We start from the raw sequence: 24,707 nt of genomic DNA, 5'->3' as shown, positions 1-24,707 counted from the left end.
CCACGCAGTGCGCATAGTGACCTTTTTCTTCCTGCCCTTACAGGTACTCCGCAGCCTGATACCAAAACTGAATTTTCATTTAATGACGTACAGTATATAAAATAAGGTAAGACCTCTTTGTGAATAGATATTCCGTAAAAGTATATATAAAGCATTGGGAATTGATATTGCGATATGCTGTCTCTCTGTATGGTTTAGCCAGTCAAAACACCACATCAATCACCCCCGATCCCAACCTATCCCATAGCAGTGGGAGCTCCTGAGCAGATCCTTCTGGTCACCCGTGCCAGGGCTGCAGCGAAGGACCAAGGGTACCTGGACTGAGGCGAACCCACCCCACCGAGTGACGGCTGAACCACCACCGCTTGTTCTATTAAACATTTACTCGCTCTCCTTCTCTCATCCTTGTAAACTGACCATATTGATCAAAATACTGTATATGATAACCAAAAGTACACCGTATGCCACAAGAGAATTCTCGGATGACACAAAAAGCTTGAAAACACTCAGTTTTCAACGTCCAGGAGCCTTTTTTGTCTGTTCCGCTTACAAACATTTTTTTTCTCGAATGGCTTTAAAATAAAGAATGTGAAAATCACAAGCTTTCTCAAAATGAACTATATAAAATTCCACAAATTTACACTAGCTATGGCTAGAGGACTACAGCATTTTAGTTGCCATTTTACATCAATAAATTGCGAATGGCGCTGAAGTAGTCTCTACTAACGACGCTCGATCGTTATTGTATGCCCGTATTTCCGAAAATAACTGCTAAGCAAATCGCTCCTCCTGGACAAAATATAAGGTCAATTTCGTGGGGTGTTTCATCCTGAGGCCAACTATAGGCTTAGCAACGCATATAGTGCAAGATGTGTAAATTTACTGTACTAATCATGTTCTGAAGATATGCGTGTGTCGTCATTTCATGGTATCTGTCGCTCTCTGAATGCATGTTTTAGATACACTTTGCTTAATTATGGCCCCAAGACTGCCATAACAGAGGCCCTCGCTATGCATGTCCGAGTGGCGCTGGCTACCACCACCAAGCGCTAGAAACAAAAATACCTTAAGAAAGTGGAGGGGAATATAGCCCAGCCGGTATCGTAGTGGTGATCGCACGAGACGCGTATTCTGGAGGTCGTGGGTTCGGATCCCACCAGGCGGGCATTTTTTCACCACTTACTTTCTGATTCAAAAAATTCTTTATATGTTTCTATGACCCACCACACCTCCCCTTTGCTTTCCGAGGTTTTCTTAACTGCCAACCCTTTATTTCTGCCCTATTTCACCGAGCCCCTCATTTCCCATTTCTGATTCGCTACATGAATAGCGAGGGCCTCTGTTCTGGCAGTCTTGGTGCTATAGGGAGCTTAAGAGGGTTCAACGCTGGTCGACCACTCTCCACATGTCGTAGACACTCGAGTCACGGCCCGGAAGTTAAACAGAATTTCCCCTCCACCCCGAGTAGTCCGAGTGGCGCTGGCTACCACCCCCAAGTGCAGTAAACAAAAAATACCTCAACATGAACACCCCAGAAAGTGGAGGGGGAGAGCGTAGTGGTCATCGCACCAGACCGATATTCTGGAGGTCGTGGGTTCGGATCTCCACTTTATTTCCAAATTCCTTATCTGTTTCAATGACCTACCACATCCTCGCCTTTGCTTTCCGAGGTTGTCTTGACTTCCACCCCTTATTTCTGTATGCATGTATGTATGTATGTATGTATGTATGTATGTATGTATGTATGTATGTATGTATGTATGTATGTATGTATGTATGTATGTATGTATGTATGTATGTATGTATGTATGTATGTATGTATGTATGTACGCACGCATGAATGTATGTATGCGTGCATGTATGTACGTACTTATGTATGTATGCATGTTTGTATGTACGATTGTACGTATGTATGTATGTATGTATGTATGTATGTATGTATGTATGTATGTATGTATGTATGTATGTATGTATGTATGTATGTATGTATGTATGTATGTATGCGGTAAGCTTCCCAGTGCGGCTTAAAAAAGACTACAATTACTTCTCTTCAATTCCGTTTGAAGGTTAGAGAAAGGAAAACACTCAGATTTCCGTCAAGCAATTTTTTACAAACAGGAATGACTCAGTTCGAGAGTAACAAATAGGCCGCGCCAAAAGCTGGCGCGGTCTGTGGCAGCAAAAACGGAATTGAGAATTTGTCACGACCCGTGACAAATCCAAAAGCGGAGGCAGTCTGCGGCAGCAAAAACGCGCCGTTTTGAGCAGTCTCTTGCCAGTGTGAGAGTTTTTGAATATCTATAGTGCGGTTTTATTATTCATGCTGGAAGCATTATTCATGAAACTTGAATAATGGCCTAGAGCTCTGGGAACATTTTAGCCCCGAAAGTGCGCGTCTCTAACAGCCCGCACGAGGCGTATGGGAGTCCGTCTACACTAAGTGCTTTTCTGTGCCCTAAATCTATTAGTACACACATCATCGCCTTAAGGAAATGTCCTAAATAGCAAATGCCTACTTTTCACTACCTCTGAATTATTTACAACTGCATTTTTGCCAGTTAAGTGACGAACATGTTCTTCTGCATACCTAAACCTCTTCTTGAAGGTGCATGGTGCCGACTGTACGAACACAAATCCTTCGCGGAGAATTGGCGCAAATTGAAAGCGTCCTATTTGAGGACCTCAATACTTTTTCGCGACGTCTTTTCATCTGCCGACGACTCGGGCAAGAGGCTCGTCACTCGTCGTGACCGATGTCAAAACCAGCACAAAACCGTTTAATTCACGAAAGCTTTCCTCACTTGTAGTTATCACACAGCTCTTCCGGGAACAAGTTTGGCCGCCTGTTCTTTTCTTTTTTCGCAAGTGGTAGAGGGGTGGACAAGACTAAGTCGGGCCCAACGCCTGCATTTTCTCTTAGTGACTATTGACACTTGAAGAAAAAATCGTCCAATTAAAGCTCTCCAGGCCAAAAGCTTGGTTTTCTACGCCGTGCGTACTGAGATAACTTGCGGGAAGCATTTCTTCAAGCCGGTGCCCGGAGTGACGCTGTGGCTCTGTTTGGTAAGCCTCCAAGCAAAGCTTTTTTGGGCCCGTTCAAGCACTCCACCAACATGTGAGCACTCACTCGGCGCAGCAAGGGCTACCATGTGCAATGCACTGATGCCTTCCCTCCGCGCTTTGCAACCAGTGATGGGGATATGACCGGTGCTATCTGTAAACGCAACTATGAATCGTTGCTAATGGTACCCCGTTTTCTATGCGGGACGCTTGGTACTCCTGCCCGATACTATGCGCTTCTGGGAGTTCACTGGTTGATTGATTGATTGTAAGGTTTAACGCGCGCCGACTCAACGCAAGCGATGACGCGCGCCGTAGTGGAGGGGGCTCCGGAAGAACTTTGACCACCTGAGGATCTTTTACGTGCGCCGAAATCTCGTACAAACGGGCGATTTTGCTTTTCGTCTCCTTCAGAAAAGCGGCCGCCGCGGCTGTTAATCAAACCCGCATCCTCGTGCTAAGCAGCACAACGCTTGGAGTTCAATTGTTCCTGTGTCCAATAGAGTTAAAATTATTAGTACAAATAAACGTTTAAGCATGTTTTTCAACTTTCTGGTCCCCTATAACTTCAAATTCCTGTAGCTGGAAATGCATCTTTGTGACTTGATTTTAGATTGAAGGGATGGCATGTTTTGCATCCCTCATGCATATGTACATCGGTAAAAGTTGAAAAAATGATTAATAAACTTTATTGGTCGGAAGTAATCAATTAAAAACAATTGCGTATATGGTCCATGTCGAACAGTTACCGGTTTTCTTAGTTTTAGCGATTAAACCAGCATTTGTATTTTGTTCAAGAGGGCCTCTGAAGCGATAAAAATTCGAGGCCTGTTTTGTGCGCAACAAAGACAATACGGATTCGATGAACCAGAGGCCACACAATTCAGAAAGGTGTAACTAAAGTTGACTTCGCGTTGATACTTAAAAACACAGTTCGTACGAACCATGTACACTACCAGCCTCTGTTTTGTCAAACAGGCATTTTAAAGTGAATACCCATTCATCTGCTGCTAAGGTTGGCGATTTCGTGAAGATAGCAAGACCGAATGATTACTGTGGAGCTTCGGCTCTCTATGGTTTCGTGGTTCTCCGAGTGAGACGGGAAAAATCCGCCGTCCAATCGTTCGTTTCATGCATGCGGAACGGGCGACAGAAGGTGGAGCTGTGAGATGCGCCAAATCCGCAAAACACCACCCGAAACGCACCCCGTGCAATTTTTATTGGGAAAGCCGCTTTATAATTTCTCAGCGTACATTTTTATATATACATGCTGGCACAAAAACAAAGGACCAAGGGGGCTGCGAGCGACAACTATTGGTAGGACATTTTAGGCCCATAGCCGGCTTTGGGTCAGCTGAGCGGGCATTCGTGTCTTGTGCTAGTCAAAACACTATTTTCTCGGTGGTAATGGTGATGATAAAATGTATTCGTTTTGTTGTCGGACACCATTACGGGCCCTAGCGCATTATCGATCCCAGCTGAATTATTGTTTGTTATCTCCAATGGGGCACCTGGCGGCGCATGGGGCGGCGCGTAGAAAAAACGGCCCAGTTCATAACAGCCGCCGGCAGCCTGGGACATCTACGGAAGCTTTATAGCGATATGCGTTCAATTTCGAGATAGTAGAGAGCTTTAGCTGACCCTTTTCGACGGTCCGCTCCCGTACCGGCTACCGGCGGCCCGCTCAGCGCAACCGAAGCTATGCCATTCGTGGTCACGCGCGCCCCGCATGCGCCATGGCGCTCCCGGTTGCTATCGGAGTGGAGCGAACCACAAAGAAAGGTCAGCAAAAGTTCGCCACTCTTGCCGCGAGCTCGTTTACTGTCTGTACAGAGTTTTAGCTGACCGTTTTTGACGGTTCGCTCCGGTACCGGCGGCCCGCTCAGCGAAACCGTAGCCAATGGCGTTCGCGACCAGGCGGGCTACGCAAGTGCAATGGCGCTCGGGCTTGCTATTGGAGCGGAGCGGATCGTGAAAAGCTGTCAGCTAAAACTCGCTAACTGCTCGGCTCTAAAGCCGAAGGGTGTTGAGCAATTCGACGATAAAGCGTCATACATCACTGCACCGTTGTCGGCCGTTACGTCACAAACATATATGTTGCTATCGCGCGTTGAAAACTGGGACGCTTTATGCACTGATAAAAGCACAAATGTCTCGAAAAATTCATCAAATAAATAAAAACAAGGACCACGTCTCACACAATTAGTCAGCTTGACGTTACTCACTGGGTGTATCAACGAGGCCTTTTTTTCTGCTTGATACCACGCCTCTACTTTCCCAAAACGCCCTGCAATGGTTCAAACTTGCCCACATCTTCGTCGTCGATTTGCTTGATCCGATTTGCTTTACTCTCGAGAAGTTGTCGATAAAAAGAGATCCTGACAAAGATAAATATGAACGGCAACTTTAGTGGCATCAGCGCATGCCGCACACTACCGGCTGCTGCTAAAAATCGTGCCGCTAAGCCGCTATGTCAGTCGGCAGCGCAATGTGCTGCCGTGTGCCACAGTAAAGCGATATTACTGTAATCTAGGAAGCAGACATGCATTAAAGTGACTCTACAACACTTCTGATACATGCTTTCACTCTTCGCGCTTGGAAACACTGTGAAAGCTAGAATTATCTCGAGCACGGAGCGGCCCCGCTTGATTTGCTCGTTGCAGCAGATCCGCCTTCCGTGTTTGCTTTTATTTTGTGGCTTTCTTTTTTAAGTGGCTGTCGAATGCGTTTATTGCTGCAAGTCAATGAAAGCCGGCCAATAGCTGCTCCATCGCTGTAATGAAGTGATGGGAGCTGTCTAAGAACCCCAAGAGAAACAGAGAAAATTTTCATGAGCAAGTTTCTATGTTATCTGATGGGCATATAGCAGCAATTTTTGGCTTAGGTACTGTGTGACCTGCTATTCTAAATACTAGATGTGTTTTTTGACTATGTTTTAAAGGCATTTAGGATTTAGAAAAAAGTTTTAAAAAGTGTTGCACGGTAACTAGCACAGAGCATGCCTGCGCCCTCAGCTATCTCGACCGCAGGCACGGGGAAGCAGATATACCGCGGGGGCTTTTCGCATCCCACTCGCACGATCCGGTTTCTTTTGTTGTCGCTTGTACATTTCCAGATCCTTCGGATGACCAAAAGTTATAGTCCGTTGTTTTCAACAATTCTGCGCAGTGGTTGATATTCAGTAGATGAAAATGGCAACGCGGATATGCAGCGACCTTACATTACGCCTAACGCCTCTCATGTCAATTTCAACCGGTACCGCAGCTTGACGTATACGGTGGATAACACAACGCAAGCGTTACGTCTAACCTGACCTGAAGCCTTAACACGGGACGTTAGGCCTATCGTCGCGCTTTTCGATTTAGTGTTGTCAACCGGTACGCAACGAGAAAAGTCAGCATTTTACTCACCGTAATTCAAGCTGCGGGAACCGATTCACGCCGGAAGACCGCAAAACAAAACGTTAGGTGTCAGCTCCCGCACTCCAGTACATTGCCACAGTTGCTGCCGTCATTTCAGAAAAGTTATACATACCCAAACGAATGCAGATACTGCCTTGGGGTACTGGTAAACGTTTTATAAGTGGGAATATATACTTATGGCGCGCCTTTCTATAGACGATACGGAGAATACACCGATGGATAAATCAATGAATTGCTTACAGCGCAAACATATGAGGGCCGACTACAAGAAATCTGTGCCCTGCCTGCAAATTATGTATGCGCACACTTAATTCTAACAAAGTGTTACATGCACACAGAGTAGCCCATACTTGAAACATGGTACTGGACAATGCTTTGGGAACCGGGCGGAGGCTGTTTTTTTAATTGAATTCTGTTTATGACCTCTCTCAATTTCATTGTCCTACCATATCAAGGCGCGCCCTGGAAATACAGTAAAATCTCAAGTGTTAAAAGAGGCGGGTGCGAAAGAGGTGGTAGCGGTATTTTTTGCGGATAGACGGCTTCAAGGTGGGCGCCTCAGAGGGCTATAAAATTCTCTTCAACTATGGAGCTTTTGCTTTAAAGGGAAAAAGACCGCATATGTGCAAATGTATAAAAACTACGATGACTATCACGAACGTAACGCCACGCTCAGCGTCATTTATATCTCTGCGACAAAACCTGCGTCATGGCCTCATGCCTATATAGTAAAACAATTCCGACGCTTAGAATCTTACTACCTTTTTGTTAGCGTGCTCAGGATTCCTAATGAGAATTCTGCAAGCGCCCTATTCATGACTAAGCGATGATTTGAAACATGACCTAGTGTGCTAAGAAAAAGTAGAGAAAGTTGAGGGAATTTGGTTTTGAGATGCATACCTCGGGTCTACGGAATGCAAGCCCAACGCATTTGCTACACCACGGACAATAATTGGCTATAGGGAGTTGAAGGACGACCTAGCAAATGCTTTGTGACCTTGAACTTCTAATGCAGGACTAATTTAAACACGCTAATTACAGAAGTGGCAAAAGATGCTTATGTATACATAATAGCAAATGGGTAGGCCTGAAACGGGGAGGGAAAATGAGAAGAAAACAATGAAACAAAAGGACCTTTACGACGTAAATGAGATGATGCAATCTCCCCACTGGAAGCTCACACAGCTGTAATTTAAGCATTCTTTTTTAGAAAGAGGACAAAGCACGCTTACGTTAGTAGCGCATATCCATGGCCGGAAAGGCGATTCGTCAAATTTCCAAGTTTTTTTGTTGTTGGTAGCTTTAATGGAAACCAAGGTCTGTGGACAGCCGGGAAAGACAAGGGAATGAGTTAAAGGTGGTCGTGTTCACTATGAGATTGTCTTGAAGAGTCTTCATTTTTAATCATGTAAACCATGGCTAAATTGTGGGTGCCATGCTGCTTTTTGTGCCATGAACGATAATGTCGCGGACTGCCGCCTAACAGCGATGTGGATTCACTGTAAGTTGCGGTGTCATGATAAGGAGAACTGAATGCACAAAAGAGAGAAAATTTGGGTTGTGCCAGGTGAGGTGGTTGATCGGCTTTCATAGTTGAATGGGTCAGAAGAAAACGATGCAATAGGGGCAGAAGATAATGACAATTGTAATAAGAGGACATAATCGCGACATTGCACACGTTTCTTCTGGTGGTTCAATCGCTACTGCGATGGACTCTGAAGCCTCTAACTAGCGGTAGCAGTAAAACGGGGTCTCCCACCCAAGTACTCCTAGGAATATGCAAGGGGACACAAAAATGCCAAAAAGACGAGTTACGATGCCGGCCCTCGCTGCAACATACGCAATTTGCCGACATCACCCAACTGTTACAACGCGAAGTTTTTCCACCAGACATGTATTGCTCTCATGATGAAGACATCGTCGAAATGAAGGCTGACCTAATCAAGACAGGCCATACATTACACAAAGAAGGTCACATAGCTTGAAACAAAATGTAATGCTGTATCGTTTCGTGCATAAGTCCAAACATTTTACGCCGGTGTAGTGGAGCAAAAGAATGTCGTTTAGTGCACACGCACTGCATATATAACATTTATTTTTCTGCTGCTTTCTGCGGGTCTTTCTGCTTCTAACAGATATGCTGTTGGAGTGACAATCTTGCATGCACACGGGGCGCTTGCTGCCAGAGAAACTGTGCATGCGGGCCACATCAAGTTGGGGCCCAATATACGATAAACCTTCCTGCACTCGAAAGACAAGAAATAACAAAGGCAATACAGATAATATCAAGGAAAATTTTCACGAACTAGTTCAAGGCACTTGAACGAATGTCTGGTCGTAGGCCAATTGTTCAGGCGGTAGACGTTGTCTGAGGGGCCTTATCGGTGCTGGTGCGGACGAGACACTTATTGTGCCAGCAGGCTCAGCGAGAATCGTCGCGGATGGGAGCCCTCCCCGACAGTCATCTTCATTGTCGTCCTGGTCGTCGCGTCTAAAGTGCTCCCGGGTTAGTAGTAGGTGCTGGCGGTTGCTCCCCGATACCGCGCCTAGTTTGTGACAACGGTATATGACCTGGGGTTACCGGAATGATCGAGGACTTGCGCTTTCGTTTCCCGTGCACCCTTCTTAATCCGGACCGAATCTCCCGGGTTCAGAGGTAATTTTGATCTTCTAGAATGGCTCCTCTGAATGATCCTGAGTACGTTGGGACTGGGGTTTCTTCGAACGTCGGGAATGGTTGTACGGAGCCGTCGCCCCATCAGCAGATCAGCATGTGATGTGCCTGACTCAAGCGGAGTGGACCTGAAAGCAACACCCCCCAACCTGAAATCTTGTTTTGCCTCGGTCGTTTGCTTCAGGATACGTTTAGTTATCTGAACGCGCGTTTTAGCCACTCTGTCAAAAATTGGGTATCTGGGACTGGACGCGACATGCCTGGTACACTCGTGAGAACAATGCGAATTCACGACTGGAAAATTGAGGACCATTGTAAGAACAAACATTAATGGGTTTGCCGTACCTCTCGAAAACTGAACTCGCTACGACTAATACCGTTTTCGCCGAGGTGTCCTTGAGCAGTTCGACTTCGGGAAAGTTTGACAGTGCGTCGTAAAAACCTAAGTACGACCTCCTGCCGTATTCGAAAATGTCCGTGCCGACTCAATACCAGTGTTTGTCGGGCACAGGGCGTATCAGTAAAGGCCTTGAAGGCTGGCTTAGGCATACTTTTTGCCGATAGAACACGTTTAGGCGAAAGATTATATTTTCGAATTTTTCCAGGCCAAAATACAGGGTGTCGTGCCCTCGCTCTCCCCTTGTTAATTCCTAGGTTTCCTTGGTGAATCCTTCCCAGTGTCTCATGTTTCATGCTAGCCGGAATACCCACTTTGCAGTCTTTTGGTAGTACTCCTTTTAGCTGTGATAGCTCTCCCTCAAATGGTTTCTATGTCCCCTCCAACCGTTTTCCAGCTTCTAGATCACTCAGCCAATTTTTCAGGCGTTCGTGTCGCGCCGTTTCCGTCGTCAGCCGCCTCCATGTGTCGTCACTAACGAGGGCAGAAACCATACTCACGGCATCTATTTCTACATTATTGCTGTCGAGGTGACACGCAGTAAATTCGGTTGTGGCACGTGAAGGCATGTGGGCGAGGAGGGCCTGCTTACCTGGAACAAATTTTATTTCAACGCCATAAGGCAGCAACCTCAGAAAAATCTTTGCAGCCTCGGAGGCATGTCGCCAATTGCCTTCTGGACGACAGCGATGAAAGGGAAGTGATCTGTTTCAGCCGTAAACTGTCCACCGTAGACGAATTGATTGAATCTTCCCCAGCCAAAGACCACGGCCATCGCCTCCTTTTCAATTTGAGAGTATCGCTGCTGTGTTTCGGTAAGCGCTCGCCACGCATATGCCACAGGCTTCAATGTGTCGTTGTGACGTTCCAACAACGCTGCACCGATCCCGTCTCGTGACGCATCACAAGACACCTTTGTTTCTTTGGCAGGACCCAATATCGACACCAAGGGCTGTTCGCTGAGGCAGTCACACAGTTCTTTCCATTCTTTGGCATGGTTATCGGTCCATTCAAAACCTGCATCTTGCGTAATCGAGCTCCTCATTAGAGCTATCCTCTGAGGTAATGAAGGGATGAGCTTGCTGAAATAATTGACGATGCCTAACAACCTTTTAACCGCGCGCGCACGAGAGAGAGTGACAGAGAGAGAGAGAGAGAGAGAGAGAGAGGACTTTATTTAGTGACCCGATAATTTCTCAGACGGTCGGCAGCCGAATCCAGCTTGGACCCGACGGCGGCGTCTATGGCCGGGCCGTTCGTAAATGAGGTGAATGCGTTGGCGTTCCTCGCTGAAGCCCCGGAGGATCCGCACGGTTTGCCAGAGCAACGAGAGCCGTCTGGATGTCCTTATTGAGGCTGAGCAGCGCGGCCTCCCAGCCTGATTCGTCGCGAATAAAACTGTTTGCCTGCATAGTGGGGCACTGCCACAGTATGTCTTGCATGTTGGCCCAGTCTCCGCAGGAAGTACAGAGCAGTGCTGAGTCTCGGGGAAGGTGCGTAGAATACGAGCAGCTTGAGGGCTGCACTTACCGTTGGTAATGTTTCGCAGGGCGGTCTGGGAGTCGGTGACGATGATTCCAGGTGAGGCACCGCGAGCGATCTGTACAACCGCAAGGGCGATGGCGAGCTTCTCCTCTGCGGACAAACTCGCCCCATCCCGCACCAACAAAGCTACCTGCGATAGCTTTATTGGTGCGGGTTTGTTCTCGTGTTTCTGTTGTTGTTGCTATTTTTAATCTGTACATTAGAGGATAGGATTTAAATGGAATTAAATGAAGATGGCATGTGCAGCATGCAGTTTATCAGTGCCGAGCTTGGCCTTATGGCTGATATATCGATCGCATCTCCATGAAACTGGATTTGCTGCACACCGAAAGTGCAGTTGTCCGCGTTAAAGGTTAATCCCGCACGTTCTGATTCTACAAACACAGATTTAGGACGGTCATTGTCCTCTTCAACTGATGAACCCCATAGCAGAATGTCGTCTACGTATATTTTCATGCGAGAAAGGACTTCGAAACTGTCATTCAGCGATTTTTGGAAGACCTTCGAGGCGGACGATATGCCGAATGGCCATCGTAAAAAGTGGTAGCGAACTAACAGGGTGGAGAAGGCACAAATCCGTGATGTGGTGTCATCCCTGAGGATTCGGTGAAATCCAGAGTTAGTGTCTAAGCGAGAGAACAATGTTGCACCAGCTAACTCGGCTTCTATGCCTCCTCGTCACGGCTTCATCTAGTGCTCCCTCTTCATGCACTCATTTAATCTAGCAGGGTCAATGCAAGGACAAATTTTCCCGTTCTTTTTCCGAACAATCACCATAATAATCACCCAGTCAGTAGGCTCATTGACTTTTTTAACGATACCAGTACGTTCCATCTTCTCGAGTTCTCCTCGTAATGGTTCTATCAGGGCGAACGGCACACGTCAGACAGGTTGAATGACTGGCAGGGCATCGTCTAGAAGAACCATATGATATGCTTTTTGGTCGCACCCGGTTCCACTGAACAGGTGACGGAAATCTTTCACAAGCTCCTCGCAGCCGCCCTGTGATACGCTGTGAACGCGTGAGTGAAATCCAAGGAGTTCGGTTGCTTGTAGGCCCAGGATTGCCTGACCACCTTTACCCAAACCGAAAAATTCGAGAACAGCTCGGTCCCCGAGCGTCACTTCCGTTCTGACAACTCCGAGATGCTTGATTGGGCCTCCACCATATGTGTGGAGCACCGCACTTCTTGAATTCATTTCATGGCTAGGCGCAATCCTACCGCATATTCTGAAGGGAAGAAAGCTAGCCTGAGATCGTGTGTCGACGTTCAGCTCGACAGACACGTTGTTGAAGGTCTCTCGAAACATCCAGTCGCGTTGGCTAATTACGCCTCTGGCAGACACCTATAGAACGTTTAAGTCGTCTTCGTGATCTTGAGTTTCGCCCGCCACTTCAGCGACACTGCAATAAATCGCAAAGTAGTTTCTTCTTTGGCATTCCATGCACCTTCGTCCGAAGGCGAAACAGTCTCTTGGCTGATGCACACGTCCGCACTTGGAGCATTTGTATATCTTGGTTTGCCCCGTCTCGTGTTTGCTGTTGGTATTTTGCCCAGGTGCCCAGGTGTACAGCCGATGTTCCGGCTGTCTTACAGACGGGCTCAGCCTTCTCCAATGTCAGCTCGCAGTTTCTGAGCAGCTGTTCCCGCACGTTGTCATCGTTGGTTCTGTACACGATTCGGTCTCGTACCATGGAATCGCGAAGCACGCCAATGTAGCACGCCAGCGCCTGTTTCTTCACGCCTCCTAAGAAGTGCTCAAATGGCTTGCTTTGGCTATGAACTCTCCCCCGAAAAATGTAGCGTTCATGCACTTCATTGATCTGCAGCGTGAAGTAGTCGTCGAACGTCTTGATGACCGTCGCGTAGTCGACCTTGTCCTCGCCTTCTGTTAAGCTCAGAGTATTGAATATTCCGAAGGCGTCCTCACCGGCGACACTAAGAAGGAGCGCTGTCTTCGACGACACAGATAGCTGCTACTCATTCGGCTCCGATTCCGCGAGGAAATGCTGCAATCTCTGCTTGAATGTTTGCGAAATATTTACGGCTTCTACCGTCGTGCCTAAAGGGCCATGGAGGCGGCCTCAAGGAGTTTATTGCGTCGTCTTTGCTCCACTGCCCGTAGAAGATCAAAACAGTGCTTGGATACAAATTCCTGTTCTGACACCATGTATGTTTCGTGCCTAACGCCAAACATGCCACTTAGGTGTAGTGGAGGAAAAGAGCGTTCTTTATTGCTCATGTAATGCATGTATTGCGTTTCTTTTTCTGCATCTTTCTGTGCGTCTTTCTGCTGCTAGCAGATATGCTGTTGGAGTAACAATCATTAACACGTGGCGCTTGCTACCAGAGAAACTGCGCGTTCGCGGCAGAACAGCGCTCGGGGCCCAAGACAGGATAAAAATGATTTTGCATTTCAACAGTTGCGCAGTCTTATGCATCTCTGAATTTTTTAAAAGGAAACATTATCTGGCTGTTCTCCAAGTTCATTGGGAGCTGCTGCTGCTGCTCCTGCTTCTGTTGCTCGTACCACTGCCGTTGCTGTTGCTGCAGCTTTCTCGCCTGGTGCGCCGCTGTGTTTTACCTTACAAAAGATAATGTTGGCATCCACGTATGGTACCCGGGACACCGGGTGCGTGTTTCCAAATGTGTCGCCCCCATGCGACATGTGAGTTGCCACTTCACGCGCCATACTATTTTAGCTCTGGCCTTGAGGTTGAGTACTGGGTGCTGTCGCTGAAGGCCTAAGTTCGAGCCCCAGTAGATCTCAATATATATATTTTTTTGTTTCAACCTTATCTATGATCAATGTTACGCGTTATTTTTATTAATAGTGGTCATTTGATACCGTTTAAGGTGCCTTAGGTTAGGGACGCAGCCTATGGCCCCGTGTTTATTTGACGTTGTGAATCGCGCAATGTGCTATCCCACATTTCAGGTGGGGGGTGCTGTCCAGCGAACCCTTCAAAAATACGCCGCCCGGAACGCAAATCTGGTAGTGGGCAAGCGGAAGTTACAAGGGATTACGCTGGCCTTCTCGAAGCCGGCCGAGGATGGGACTTGCGGAGGAGGAAGGTAGTGGGCGCGCCTTGCGACGCCTCTGTTCATGTTTCCAGCGCGCTCTCCGCAATTCGAGCAGGTTGGCTCATCGGTAGGGATATTGACAAATTCAACTCCCCTTTTTACATCTCGTATCTATCAACGGACTCGCCACTTCTCACCGTTATAAAAATTAGCAGCGAAACCAAGCGCTGTAACAGTCTCAAAGAAATGCCACATGGAAGTATTTTTCAACCAACGTGTACAAGGATGACAGCTTTGCATTATCTGGATTCCCTTCTATGCCTGTGATGCGCTGATTTTTAAATCCACCTTTGTCGGTAAAACTGGAGCTTCATGATAGCGCATTCGATCAGCGAGCACGTCTCTGTTTCCATGTGGCCACCTCTCATAGGGTTTGTCCATTGCGCTGATGTGCCATCGCAAAAGCTGCCGGACACATTACTCTAAGTAAGGACTTTCACGAGCACATAACTCTAAAGCGCCCCATTAAGTGACACGTCCTGCACCTAATATAATAAAAAAAGTTATGCTGTAGTTGTTCTCAAAAGGACCACAAAGACAAAATTCATACTGGTTTAATTTGAAGAACTAACCATTGGCAACTCGTTGAGCTATATTCCCTACGCGAAGTACGTTTTTAACCAAAAAAAAAATGCCATGCATGTTTAAAACCTATCAAATTTTGTGGTACCACGTCGCAGTGACGCCATAGAAGGAGCAGTGACATTAACAGTGACACAAGCTGAGAGGGCTAAAATTATGGTTATAAGTGCGTATATGCACTTTAGCATTCAAGTGATGCGATGAAATGGAACTTGATGCCCCACTACGCTCGCACAGTTATGTTTCTTGGCAGTGATTTTGTTCGGCGGCTGCGCATCTTACGGGTAAAATGTTTTCATTTCGTCGGGAGCGACCAACATCATCTACAGCGGCTGAGCTATATGCCCTTAAAGAAGCAACTGTTTACGTCCTACGGCACCAGCCGCATCAGCGGAGCATCTTTACAGACTCCAAGGCAGCTCTGCAAATTTTGTCAAGGAGGAGCAGGTCTTCCCCTCACCATACCGCAGCCTCCGATATCTCCTTCCTTCACCACCTCGCTTGCATTGCTGGACACTCTAGGAAATGGCAATAGATAAGTGGCCACTGTAGTATTATTGGAAATCAAAAAGCCGATGAAGCGGCCCGTATGGGCCTTAACCACCGGAAATACCGCGAAGTGTACGATACAAGAACTCGCTTCTACCATCGCCCATCGCTTTGCAGTAACTGAAAGAAACCGGCTATGGCGCAACGAACCGAATAACGAAATATGTTTGCATGCGATTGACCCTGAATTGACATCAAGACTTCCAAGACAGCTCCCTCGTAGGCTGGAGAGCCTACGAGGGAGCCTACGACAGAACTCGGCCTACAGAGCTCATCGCCTACGACAGAACTCGGCCTACACCAACAGTTAATTTTTTCGCCTGTGACTGACGACCAACCCGTACTGCGATAATTGTTCTTCCATAGAAACCGTTAAACATATTTTATTACAATGTGTGGCCTCCTTGGTACCAATATCCAGTTTTTTTGAAGATATTGAATGCCTAGATCAAGGGCCGGTAACTTTGAAGACCTACATAGGACCATGGACTTGCCCCTCAAAGCAGCGTCAGGCTCTAAAAAGTTTGTTTTCATATTTGGAGGACATTGGCCACATTTCAAAATTGTGAATTCTGTGACACAATCTACAAAATAGTCCGTCAAGCCCGTCAAGCCACGCCAGTGGTTTTTTGTGTTCGTTTCTGTTTCTTTCTGCCCACCTCTCTCTAGGGCCTGTTTTCCCTACATCTCCGACCCCTAGCAGAGAAGCATGTAGGCGATCGCAAACGCCGGCAAAACTCTCTGCTTTTTTTCAATAAAGAGCCTTCTCTTTGTTTTTGTTTTTTTCTGCCCACCTCTGTCTAAGGCCTCTTTTCTCTACATCCCCGACCCCTAGCAGAGAAACATGTAGGCGATCGCAAACACCGGCAAAAGTCTCTGCTGTTTTTTCAATATTGAGCCTTCTCTCTCATTGCACAAGGTGATGCCACATCATGGAGACCTCACCTAAAAGGCACTGTGTAGTGGCCATTGCTTCATCTCCCCTAATATCTAGATGTTTTGAAACTTGTGAGGAGATGAGGTATTATTTTGGTCGTCGAAAGCAATCCTGTAATAAAAAAACCCATATTTTTTCTTTATCACCCGTTTAGGCTCGGATTTTGATACGGCGTTGATCTGGGCTGGTTGTTTCCTTAAAAACTGAAATTTTTCTCCTTGAATAAATGGAGATGAACGAGCACAAAATTAAAAGATTATCCGCCTGTCTGCCTCTTCAATTGAGCGTATTTATCACTGTTAATTGTATGTTCAGTTTGATGCGAGATTTGAAACCCTTTCAGAATTCAGGAGTTTATTTAACTTAGATCTCTTTTTGGTGAGAGGTCATATGCGTGCAGAATAACGCGTCGATTTGTGCTGAAATGGGGTGTGACATGCAAAAATTTTCTTGAATCTTTCTTTCCTGTTGCAGAAAGTCATGAAGGCACTGCCGATTCTCGTGACAGCGGTGATACTTTCGGGTAAGTACACCAGTCGAAACCGTTCGATTCCGTGTAACAGCGCAGCTGTTCAGGGACTCGCAATGTCCGGCGCTGTCAGTGACTGCAAGCGATGGTGTTGGCCGGAACGCCAGGCGAAGGCACATCGCTGGGCCGGCAGATGGCGCCACCGCCTCGACGGCCGTACGGTACACGATCTCGGCTCTCGCGCCTGTTGGCGGAGAGGCGGAGGGGCAGGAAAGGGTAACGTTAGCGATAGCGTGGCCATTAGATGGGCTTTCCCGCTACGGGCGCCGAATTGTCGGGAGGTCCCACTACACCCGCCGGTGAACGCACACCCGTGCCACGGCCGCTCGATGGAAACTAGGTCCGGCCTGCCGAACGCGCCTCTCCGCCGGTGACGGCGTTAGTTTCCCTTTCCGCCGCAGCGTCAGTCGTGGCGCTAATCATCGGTGAAAGAAGAGCGGCGGCTGCCGGCCGCGGTCACGGTTTCAATGCGGTGTAAGTTGTTCCTGGCGGCACCGACAGCCGAAGTCAGCATCTTCATAATGTATAATAATATGTGGTGATACATGAGACGGAAACTCATAATGTAGGCGTCACGGACTAACTAGTATTTCCGAAGCAGGCACAGCGCTGCATTTGTTTTCCTTTAGCGCGCCGCATGCGACGTTCGCAGGTGGCGCATTGCTAACGTCGAGCGCAATAGGTGGATTTGTTTCTGAAGACTTTACAAAGGCTTTCAGGAATAATATTTGGCGCGGCAAGCTAGTCTGAGCAACCGCATTTCTGTTTATTACATAGCAGCTTATAACTTGCGCATACGTAAAAATCGCATAAACGTTTCATGCTGTGTCTTACACGCCCATTTCTCAATGCGGGATTGACAAATATGACTGGATATTTTCACACCTTGCTTTAACTGCGTTTTCATAGAAAACTGGAATAATATTAACACCTTTTAGGGTGCATTGGTTCATTTGCTTTGTAAATATTGTTAGACTGCGCGTTAGGTTACAGAGTACCAAAATTACGAAGCACGCACGAATGAAGTGGACAGAGCGAACGCAACTATGAACTGATTTATTGCAACAAGAACACTATTTACATGGGAACCACCAAAACACGGAAATGAGTACTTGGAATGCTGTAAAACTGCGGCAGTCGTTCTTTAATTTACACTAGTTGCAAACGTAATATACAGTTGGAAGGTAAATTAAACTATATTAAGTCGGTGGGACATAAAAAGGTAAATTTAATACAACATTTAAAGGGGGATTTATTGGGTTTATCAGAAAATATGTAAGTCCTCTTCGCGTAAGGTTCACCGGCAATCATCTTTACAAGCGGAAAACCTTCGGCGAGAAATGTTTTCACGAAAGCTTCAGTAGATTCTCCAAGGAGCTATTAACGTCGCCAGCCCAGTTGGCAAGAAGCCGTTTCAATAGCTTTTTCAAGAACATTTCGCACAGCTCATGACAGTGGTACGGGTCCCTGTTGCTGGCGCACCACATCAGCGGACAGTCTGTGAGGTGTGGGAATACGGTGTTTGAAAGGAGCTTTTGTCCGCGGTGCCGAACTGCCTTTACAGCGCGATCCTCCTCGAACTTCTTCACTCGTTCGCGAAATTCGTCGCAGCGTTTTTGCAGTTCTTGTAGTTTTTCGCTTAGTCTGTTTGCTTTTATTTTAAGGCGGCGGGCATTTCTATTGGTGTTATCGAAAAAGCCTGTCAGATCGAACGAAGTCTGGCATTCTCGAGTCTCAAAATTACGTTGGCCGCATGATTACGTGTCCGTGAGAGCATACAGGATTGGGTCTGCCTCTGTCGGTGAGTGCGGTTGACCTCTTTCTTCATTAACCGTTAGACCCAGAATTGAATACTTAATCGTTTCATTTTCCGCAACCATTGTGCTCACTTGACCTTGATAGCGTACTTGAGATGCTGACGCACACGCCTCGAGCAGCGGCCGAACAAGCGCCCTCCTCCTTTTTGGGCTTCCCGGCTGCATGTACATTGGGTACGACGGAAATCTTGCCGATACAGCTGTTGGCAACAACTTGCGCTTCAATCCCCCTGTGTGGTCATCCTCTTTGAAGTGCAGCGAGCAAACGACCGATCTGGAGTTTGGCTTCCATTGGCTGCCCTTGTTGATCCCTTGACGGGAGATGTGCAAGCAGGCGTCTCGGAGTCGCTCTTTGGCAGGGAACTCGTGGTAGCAGACGTCCGGGGTTTTCGAGGAATTCGACTTGCAGCGCGGCACGCAGTAGTTTTGGGCATTTCATAACCAGGAGCACACTAGTACGCTATATTACACGCGCAGTGCGAGGAATTCAGCGAAACGAAAAGCTCAAAGCGCTCACGCGAGCTTCAACATTCCCGCCGCTGCTTCTTTTCGCGCCCAGACCGGTGTGTGCGCCGATACGTAGTACACCACCTCGAGTACAAGCGGCACCCGTAAACTGCGCTTCCATGCCATCGCCCGTCGCCGACACGCGATGCTGCAAGCCGCATTAATCCTTCCAACCGTGTTGCTTGCCCGCGTTAATTCCGATTCCACCCTACGGAAGTTAACGTGTACAGATTATTAAAAAGCTGAGCTTATTCTGTGCTGTTCATAATGAAAAACGACAAGCAGCGTAAACGCTCTACAACATAGAATCACGTAAATATACAAAAGTTCTCACTGCCAAGCAGTTTTTATTAAATCTATGAATATCCACTCAAGCAGCCTAGCTGCACAACGCTAGCTTCACACATCAGATTTCACACATACGGGAAACTCAACCGCACATGCGAAATCAAACCACGATTCAAACGAAATACGGAAAGAACAAAAGCAAATCACAAACCCATTACTGAGAGTACACAGCTAGGTGTTCCTCTCACGCAAAGCAATCAGGTGCGCAGTGCATCTAAGCATTTTACATCCCTGTTTAACCAGTAAATACCCGGTTTACTAATAAATGTGACCTTCTACAATTTCTCGGCATTTTGGGGACATTTGCTTCGGAGTAAAATTACCGTGCCTGAATTCAAACGTGAGACAGCCCTGGGGCTGCTCAGCCTGTGTTTGGCAAGGTTAAAACACGACCGTTTTAAAATTGTCCTTCAATTAGCATGGTGAATGGTAGCAGTAATGGAGCTTTATTTTCCAACACAAACGGGCTGCAGTGTTTAAACCGAATTAGCATTGTAACATGTTGGACAGTCATATTCCCCAACATCGCGAGAACGGGGTTGCGGGAGCGGCCGCATCGCACTCGTCCTTTTAAACAGCGAACAAGAATTACCGCCATCAAACAGATGAAATTCTTAGACATTGAAGACATATCTTTGCCGTAAATCGTGGTGTTATTAGTTTACAGATAGGTGTGTTATAACGCGAGTGAATTACATTTAAAGGAACGATGATCGTCGATATTCCTTAGGGCGCCGTGAAGCGAGGGACGCGGGAGCCGTCACCGATGTGTGGCGCCCCCGCCGAAAATAGCGGCGGCAACTGACAACTCCGCTTTCACGCGCCTGCCCATTGGCGGCGTGTGAATGGGCAGGCCGGACCTAGTTTCCATCGAGCGGCCGTGCCCGTGCGGACGCAGCAGGACTGTAACGTCAGCACTCGCTCGCCCGTGAACGCAAACAGCTCCGTTGTATCATGAGTTCACAAGCGCGCAATTGGCTTAATTTTTTGCTCAAATTTTTATTAGGTTTTTACTTGCATGTTTTAAAAATGTATATCGGACAACATATGGACAAGCATACCACATAAAGGGGAGCGGAGGCGAGACCGTGGAATACTTTTACCCACTCCTGCGTAATATACCAGGACGGTGATTCTTTGGCTCAAATGGAACAGAACGGGCGACGGGGCCGAAACCGCGACCGGACCGCCAATCAGGAGCGCGCTGATGGCACTCAATTCAGCCAAAGTCAATTGGATGAGCTCCCTGAAGTGGGTTAGACGTGCAATGGATGCAACCCACGCAATTCTAAGTCGCATACAGCTGTGTGTTCCAAACCCCCCTTATTCGCAAGGCGTTGCGCGGACGTTGCAGGCAAATGTGTGAGCATGCCAGGTGCACTGTCAGCGTTCTTTCGTATTTGGGGAAAAGCCTAATTTTTTCAATGTGTGGCTGTGCATTTTCCGTAGGGTGCTTCAGAATTTTGATGCGCAACTTATTTGCTTTTATTCGAATGACTTCATGTCATCACGAATATGTGCTTTCCCCATCTATTATGCTACTAGTGGCGGACGCGGCGATGCCCGGATGGGACACTATAGCAATGACACAAAGGGATATAACACTTCCTGAGTTATTTCTTCAGTATGCGTGAATGATATCTATCAGTCACAGTTTTATAGTAAATCACATAGGATCCAACGGCTGGCGTGTGGTTTCACACGGTCCCAGCGGATGGCGAGCGCTATGCGAACGTGCGAAGTTTGAACAGAATTCCACTTCCAAAGGGGTGTAAATTGAAAATCCCGCTTACCTTTTTATTCGCGTCTTTGGACAAATTCCTCAAATTAGTTTTTCGGCACTGTATGGGCCGTACCTCCAAACAAAAACGAATCGGCTACACTAAGGGGCTGTATAGTCGTTGAGCAGTTCATTGAAACATGTAATTTTCCCAAAATCCCGATTTTCCAATACTATGAAGGTGTTTTGAAAAAACCTAAAACAGTGTTCAGGTACCTGTATCAGCTACATATATTGACAAGAACTAGTTCAATATATGAACTGGACTGCAAAGAAAAAAATTGTGAAATATTACTTCAGCGCTTTTCACTCTCTCCAGGCTGCGAATTTAAGAAATTGAGCAATAGTGAGCTGGTTCACCATAATCAGAATCTGCTCATCAAATCCGAATCTGTTTGAACTAGCAGTTTGGCTAGGCGGTGGCAACAGCTGTGAGGCCTTTTCGGCTTGTCAGACATGTCATTTAAAAAATTATTTTCGCCCTTTTACCTATGTCCCAGGGCAAAATCCTTCAGATTGGTTTTGCTCATTTGTATGAGTAACCTTTATAAGCAAGAAGCTGTAAGATATGTCAATCAGTAAGGCAGATATTGCAAATTTCTAAATACACCCAAGTTGCTCTGAAATGAAAATCCACACCATTAGGGTTGGCTAGGGCAAAACCACAAAACAACTTTTGAGGGATTCTCACGGGCTACCTATATCAGCAAAAAGCACTTCGATACATTCACGGGTGAGACAGATAATCACAAATTTCCGAAAACAATTTACCAGTCTGTCTGCTAAGAGTGCAATTTCCAAAACTCCCGCCTCATCGAGTCTCTACGCCATGATAAGAATGTGCTCCCAAAGTGTCAAATCTCAAGGGGTAGCAGTTTTGACTGGGTGCTGGTGTCTCAGTCAGTTAGTGTAAAGGGCACTTCTTTTGATAGGTATAGGTATTGTAACATAGACTCTTCCAAATATCTAAAAAGAGCAAACTAGCACGTTACCTCGATAGTCACCGGTGTTATCAGCGGGGATAAGTGCCGCCGCCGTGCCGCCGCCGTGCAGCGACGGAACTCCAACCATGCTGATTTCCATTCCTTTCTGGAGGACCGTGAATGGGGATTGGCTGGTATCTCAGCTGCATCCAATAGCATAAACATGAAATGCCTTCGTAGGGGCGGTTATTGCGCAGCTCAGTTTTTTCTGTGATTGGTCAAGGCAGGAATACGTAAGCGCATCGCTGGGTAGTGGCGCTGTCTAGAGCCCAGTACAAGGCACCGTAGAATATGAATTTCATTAGACAGGCATAAATTTGCGTTTCTTTTTTCTTCCCTTCTTTTTGAATGGTGTTTCTTATTAACGCAATGATCTAGCGATTTAACACGAACAAACACTTTTTGAATCTTAGAAAATGCCATTGCGCCTATGGATGTAGAAAAGTGAAAAACCGAGCAGTGAAACCAAGCAATTAGCGGCAACAATGTTGTACTTATAGCTCGCTTTCTGATTATCGAACACCCGTGGCTGTCTCACAGTGGCACGCTTTGTCAGTGCAAAAAAAGACCATTATTTTCCATGGTCCAAACTACTTTTTTCAACGTCTATTAAACATATGCATGTTTGTTACGCTGAGCGAGCAATTGATGCTACTTTGACTAACACCTATCTCTGTGTAAAACTCTAGAAATCTTTAATGGGTTTTTATTTCGTCACACGAATTCTATGCAATGCAGCGCATAAAAATAACGTCCCGGGAAGCATTTGTCATTCGCGCTTTGCCGCGCCAAGACCCGCCGCTTTATTTAGCCTGGGTGCTTTTCTTGCCATTAAAATAGATATTTTCTCACGTGGCACTACATAAAGATTCACTCATTGCAATGACTTGTGTTTTGGAAATCTAAAACTGTCCACAGACATGCGCTAAATCGCAACAATGACGCCAGTACAATGTCCACTAATGTGCACAAACAACGTGCATTAACTTTAAACACAGAAGCTGCTCCTACAAGCATATAATCCCTGTTTAATTTCCGTAAGATTTTGCCGGCTTCTGCCAGCTGCAACAAGCTGCCTATAATACGTCATCAGTTCAGTGCGGAAAAGTAGCTCTTCGCCCCGAGATCGAACACAGTCGGCCCCTGGCAGCGGCGGGACGAACCAATCCTGGTGTCTGGATAGCGCTCTCGGGTTGTCTGCTCGTTCACGTTATCCGCGGCGCAAGACGCGCGCTGCACACAACAAAACAACCAATATTTGTACTCGTTTTGCACTGAGCAGTGGCATAGTTACCGCTGCTTGCGGATTTTTTTTCTAGAAACGCAATAATTAGCGGCCGTTGAGGTATAATCCGCTAGTTTGTTCCACGAGACATCGTCGCTGTTGTCACCGCTTGAGTGTGAAGCGTGTTATAAACATATCTTCGACACATTGCACTTTTCTTATTGATGAGTGCGGCTGTCTGCTGTTTCAGGAACGTCAAAGCGTGCTTTTTGAAGGTGGCGTGGTGGTTATTTAAAGAATAAAAGTTTAATAAACGAAACGGGTAAGAAGCGACAAGTCCTGGGCATACCCGTGCATTTGCCACACCCTTGTAAAATTGCGCTGTGTCCTTTTAGAAAGAACAAACAAACAAAAACAATTACACTGCACACGATTCGTGCGCTATCGGCCTTACATTACCGGGGACAAAAACAATTACACTGCACACGATTCGTGCGCTATCGCCCTTACATTACCGGGGGCAAAAACAATTACACTGCACATGATTCGTAATATCGCCCTTACATTACCGGGCGTCTGTGTGATCGTCTCCTTCCCATACCTTTTCGACAATAAATACCATTTTCGGACACTCGTTGCTTATACTGTGTTGTTAATTTTACTTGCTATTTAAAATACGTTTCTGTGGATGCAGTATTTCAGGGGGATTTCTCAGTAAAATTTAGCAATTGTGATTGTGCGTCTATCCTGTGGCATTTTGTCCGTCATTTTAATATATCCCATTTTCAAAATCCCCACATGAATCTCCTTGTCCAGAAATGTGTTCACTCAGCATAACCAAATGGCTAATGTGGTCACATCTGAACCTCTTAAGGTGGACCTAAGTTGAAAGAACGAGGAAAAATCGCGTATATAATAGATAATGCACGTTGTGGCCCGGCGTGTCGTGGCACACGCCTTCCACACGTGTGGCACATGTGTGCAGGGCGTGTGCCACGACTCGCTGGATTTTTTTTACGCGGTAATCGCTTTAAATCCCATTTTGAAAAGGCGAGCAACAATTCGTGGACAATCTCGGGCCAAAAGGGGTTTAATCAGTGTTGAAAATACTCGCATCTACTTGTTGAAGAACTCCCTTTTAACCGCTACGGAACACGACGCCTAGCGTACTTGCAATTGCAAGTAATACTGATAGGTAACGTTACGCATTTCACGTTACATACGCTCTGTTCTCGCTGCGATTTGAACGCTTAGAAGAACCCCCCC

The 24,707-nt window shown here is 46.6% G+C and overlaps 1 protein-coding gene and 1 pseudogene across 1 annotated transcript in view; one reads left to right on the top strand and one right to left on the bottom strand.

The window, feature by feature from the left end:
* LOC144180575 (defensin-like) overlaps positions 1-24,707 on the top strand; it is a 127,433-nt gene that overhangs the window by 79,462 nt on the left and 23,264 nt on the right. Inside the window, exon 3 of the mRNA XM_077708904.1 lies at positions 16,727-16,775. Within this exon, the coding sequence (XP_077565030.1) occupies positions 16,733-16,775 (43 nt within the window). The 5' untranslated portion in view covers positions 16,727-16,732. The remainder of the gene's footprint in view (positions 1-16,726; positions 16,776-24,707) is intronic.
* LOC144180013 (uncharacterized) lies at positions 8,793-10,058 on the bottom strand (annotated as a pseudogene).

The sequence above is a fragment of the Haemaphysalis longicornis genome, unplaced genomic scaffold (genome assembly GCF_048455015.1).
Source record: "Haemaphysalis longicornis isolate Haplotype H1 unplaced genomic scaffold, Haemaphysalis longicornis Haplotype H1 scaffold_4, whole genome shotgun sequence".
Lineage (NCBI taxonomy): Eukaryota > Metazoa > Arthropoda > Arachnida > Ixodida > Ixodidae > Haemaphysalis > Haemaphysalis longicornis.
Note: the sequence above shows the minus strand (reverse complement) of the source record. Positions and strands in the feature narration are given on the sequence as shown.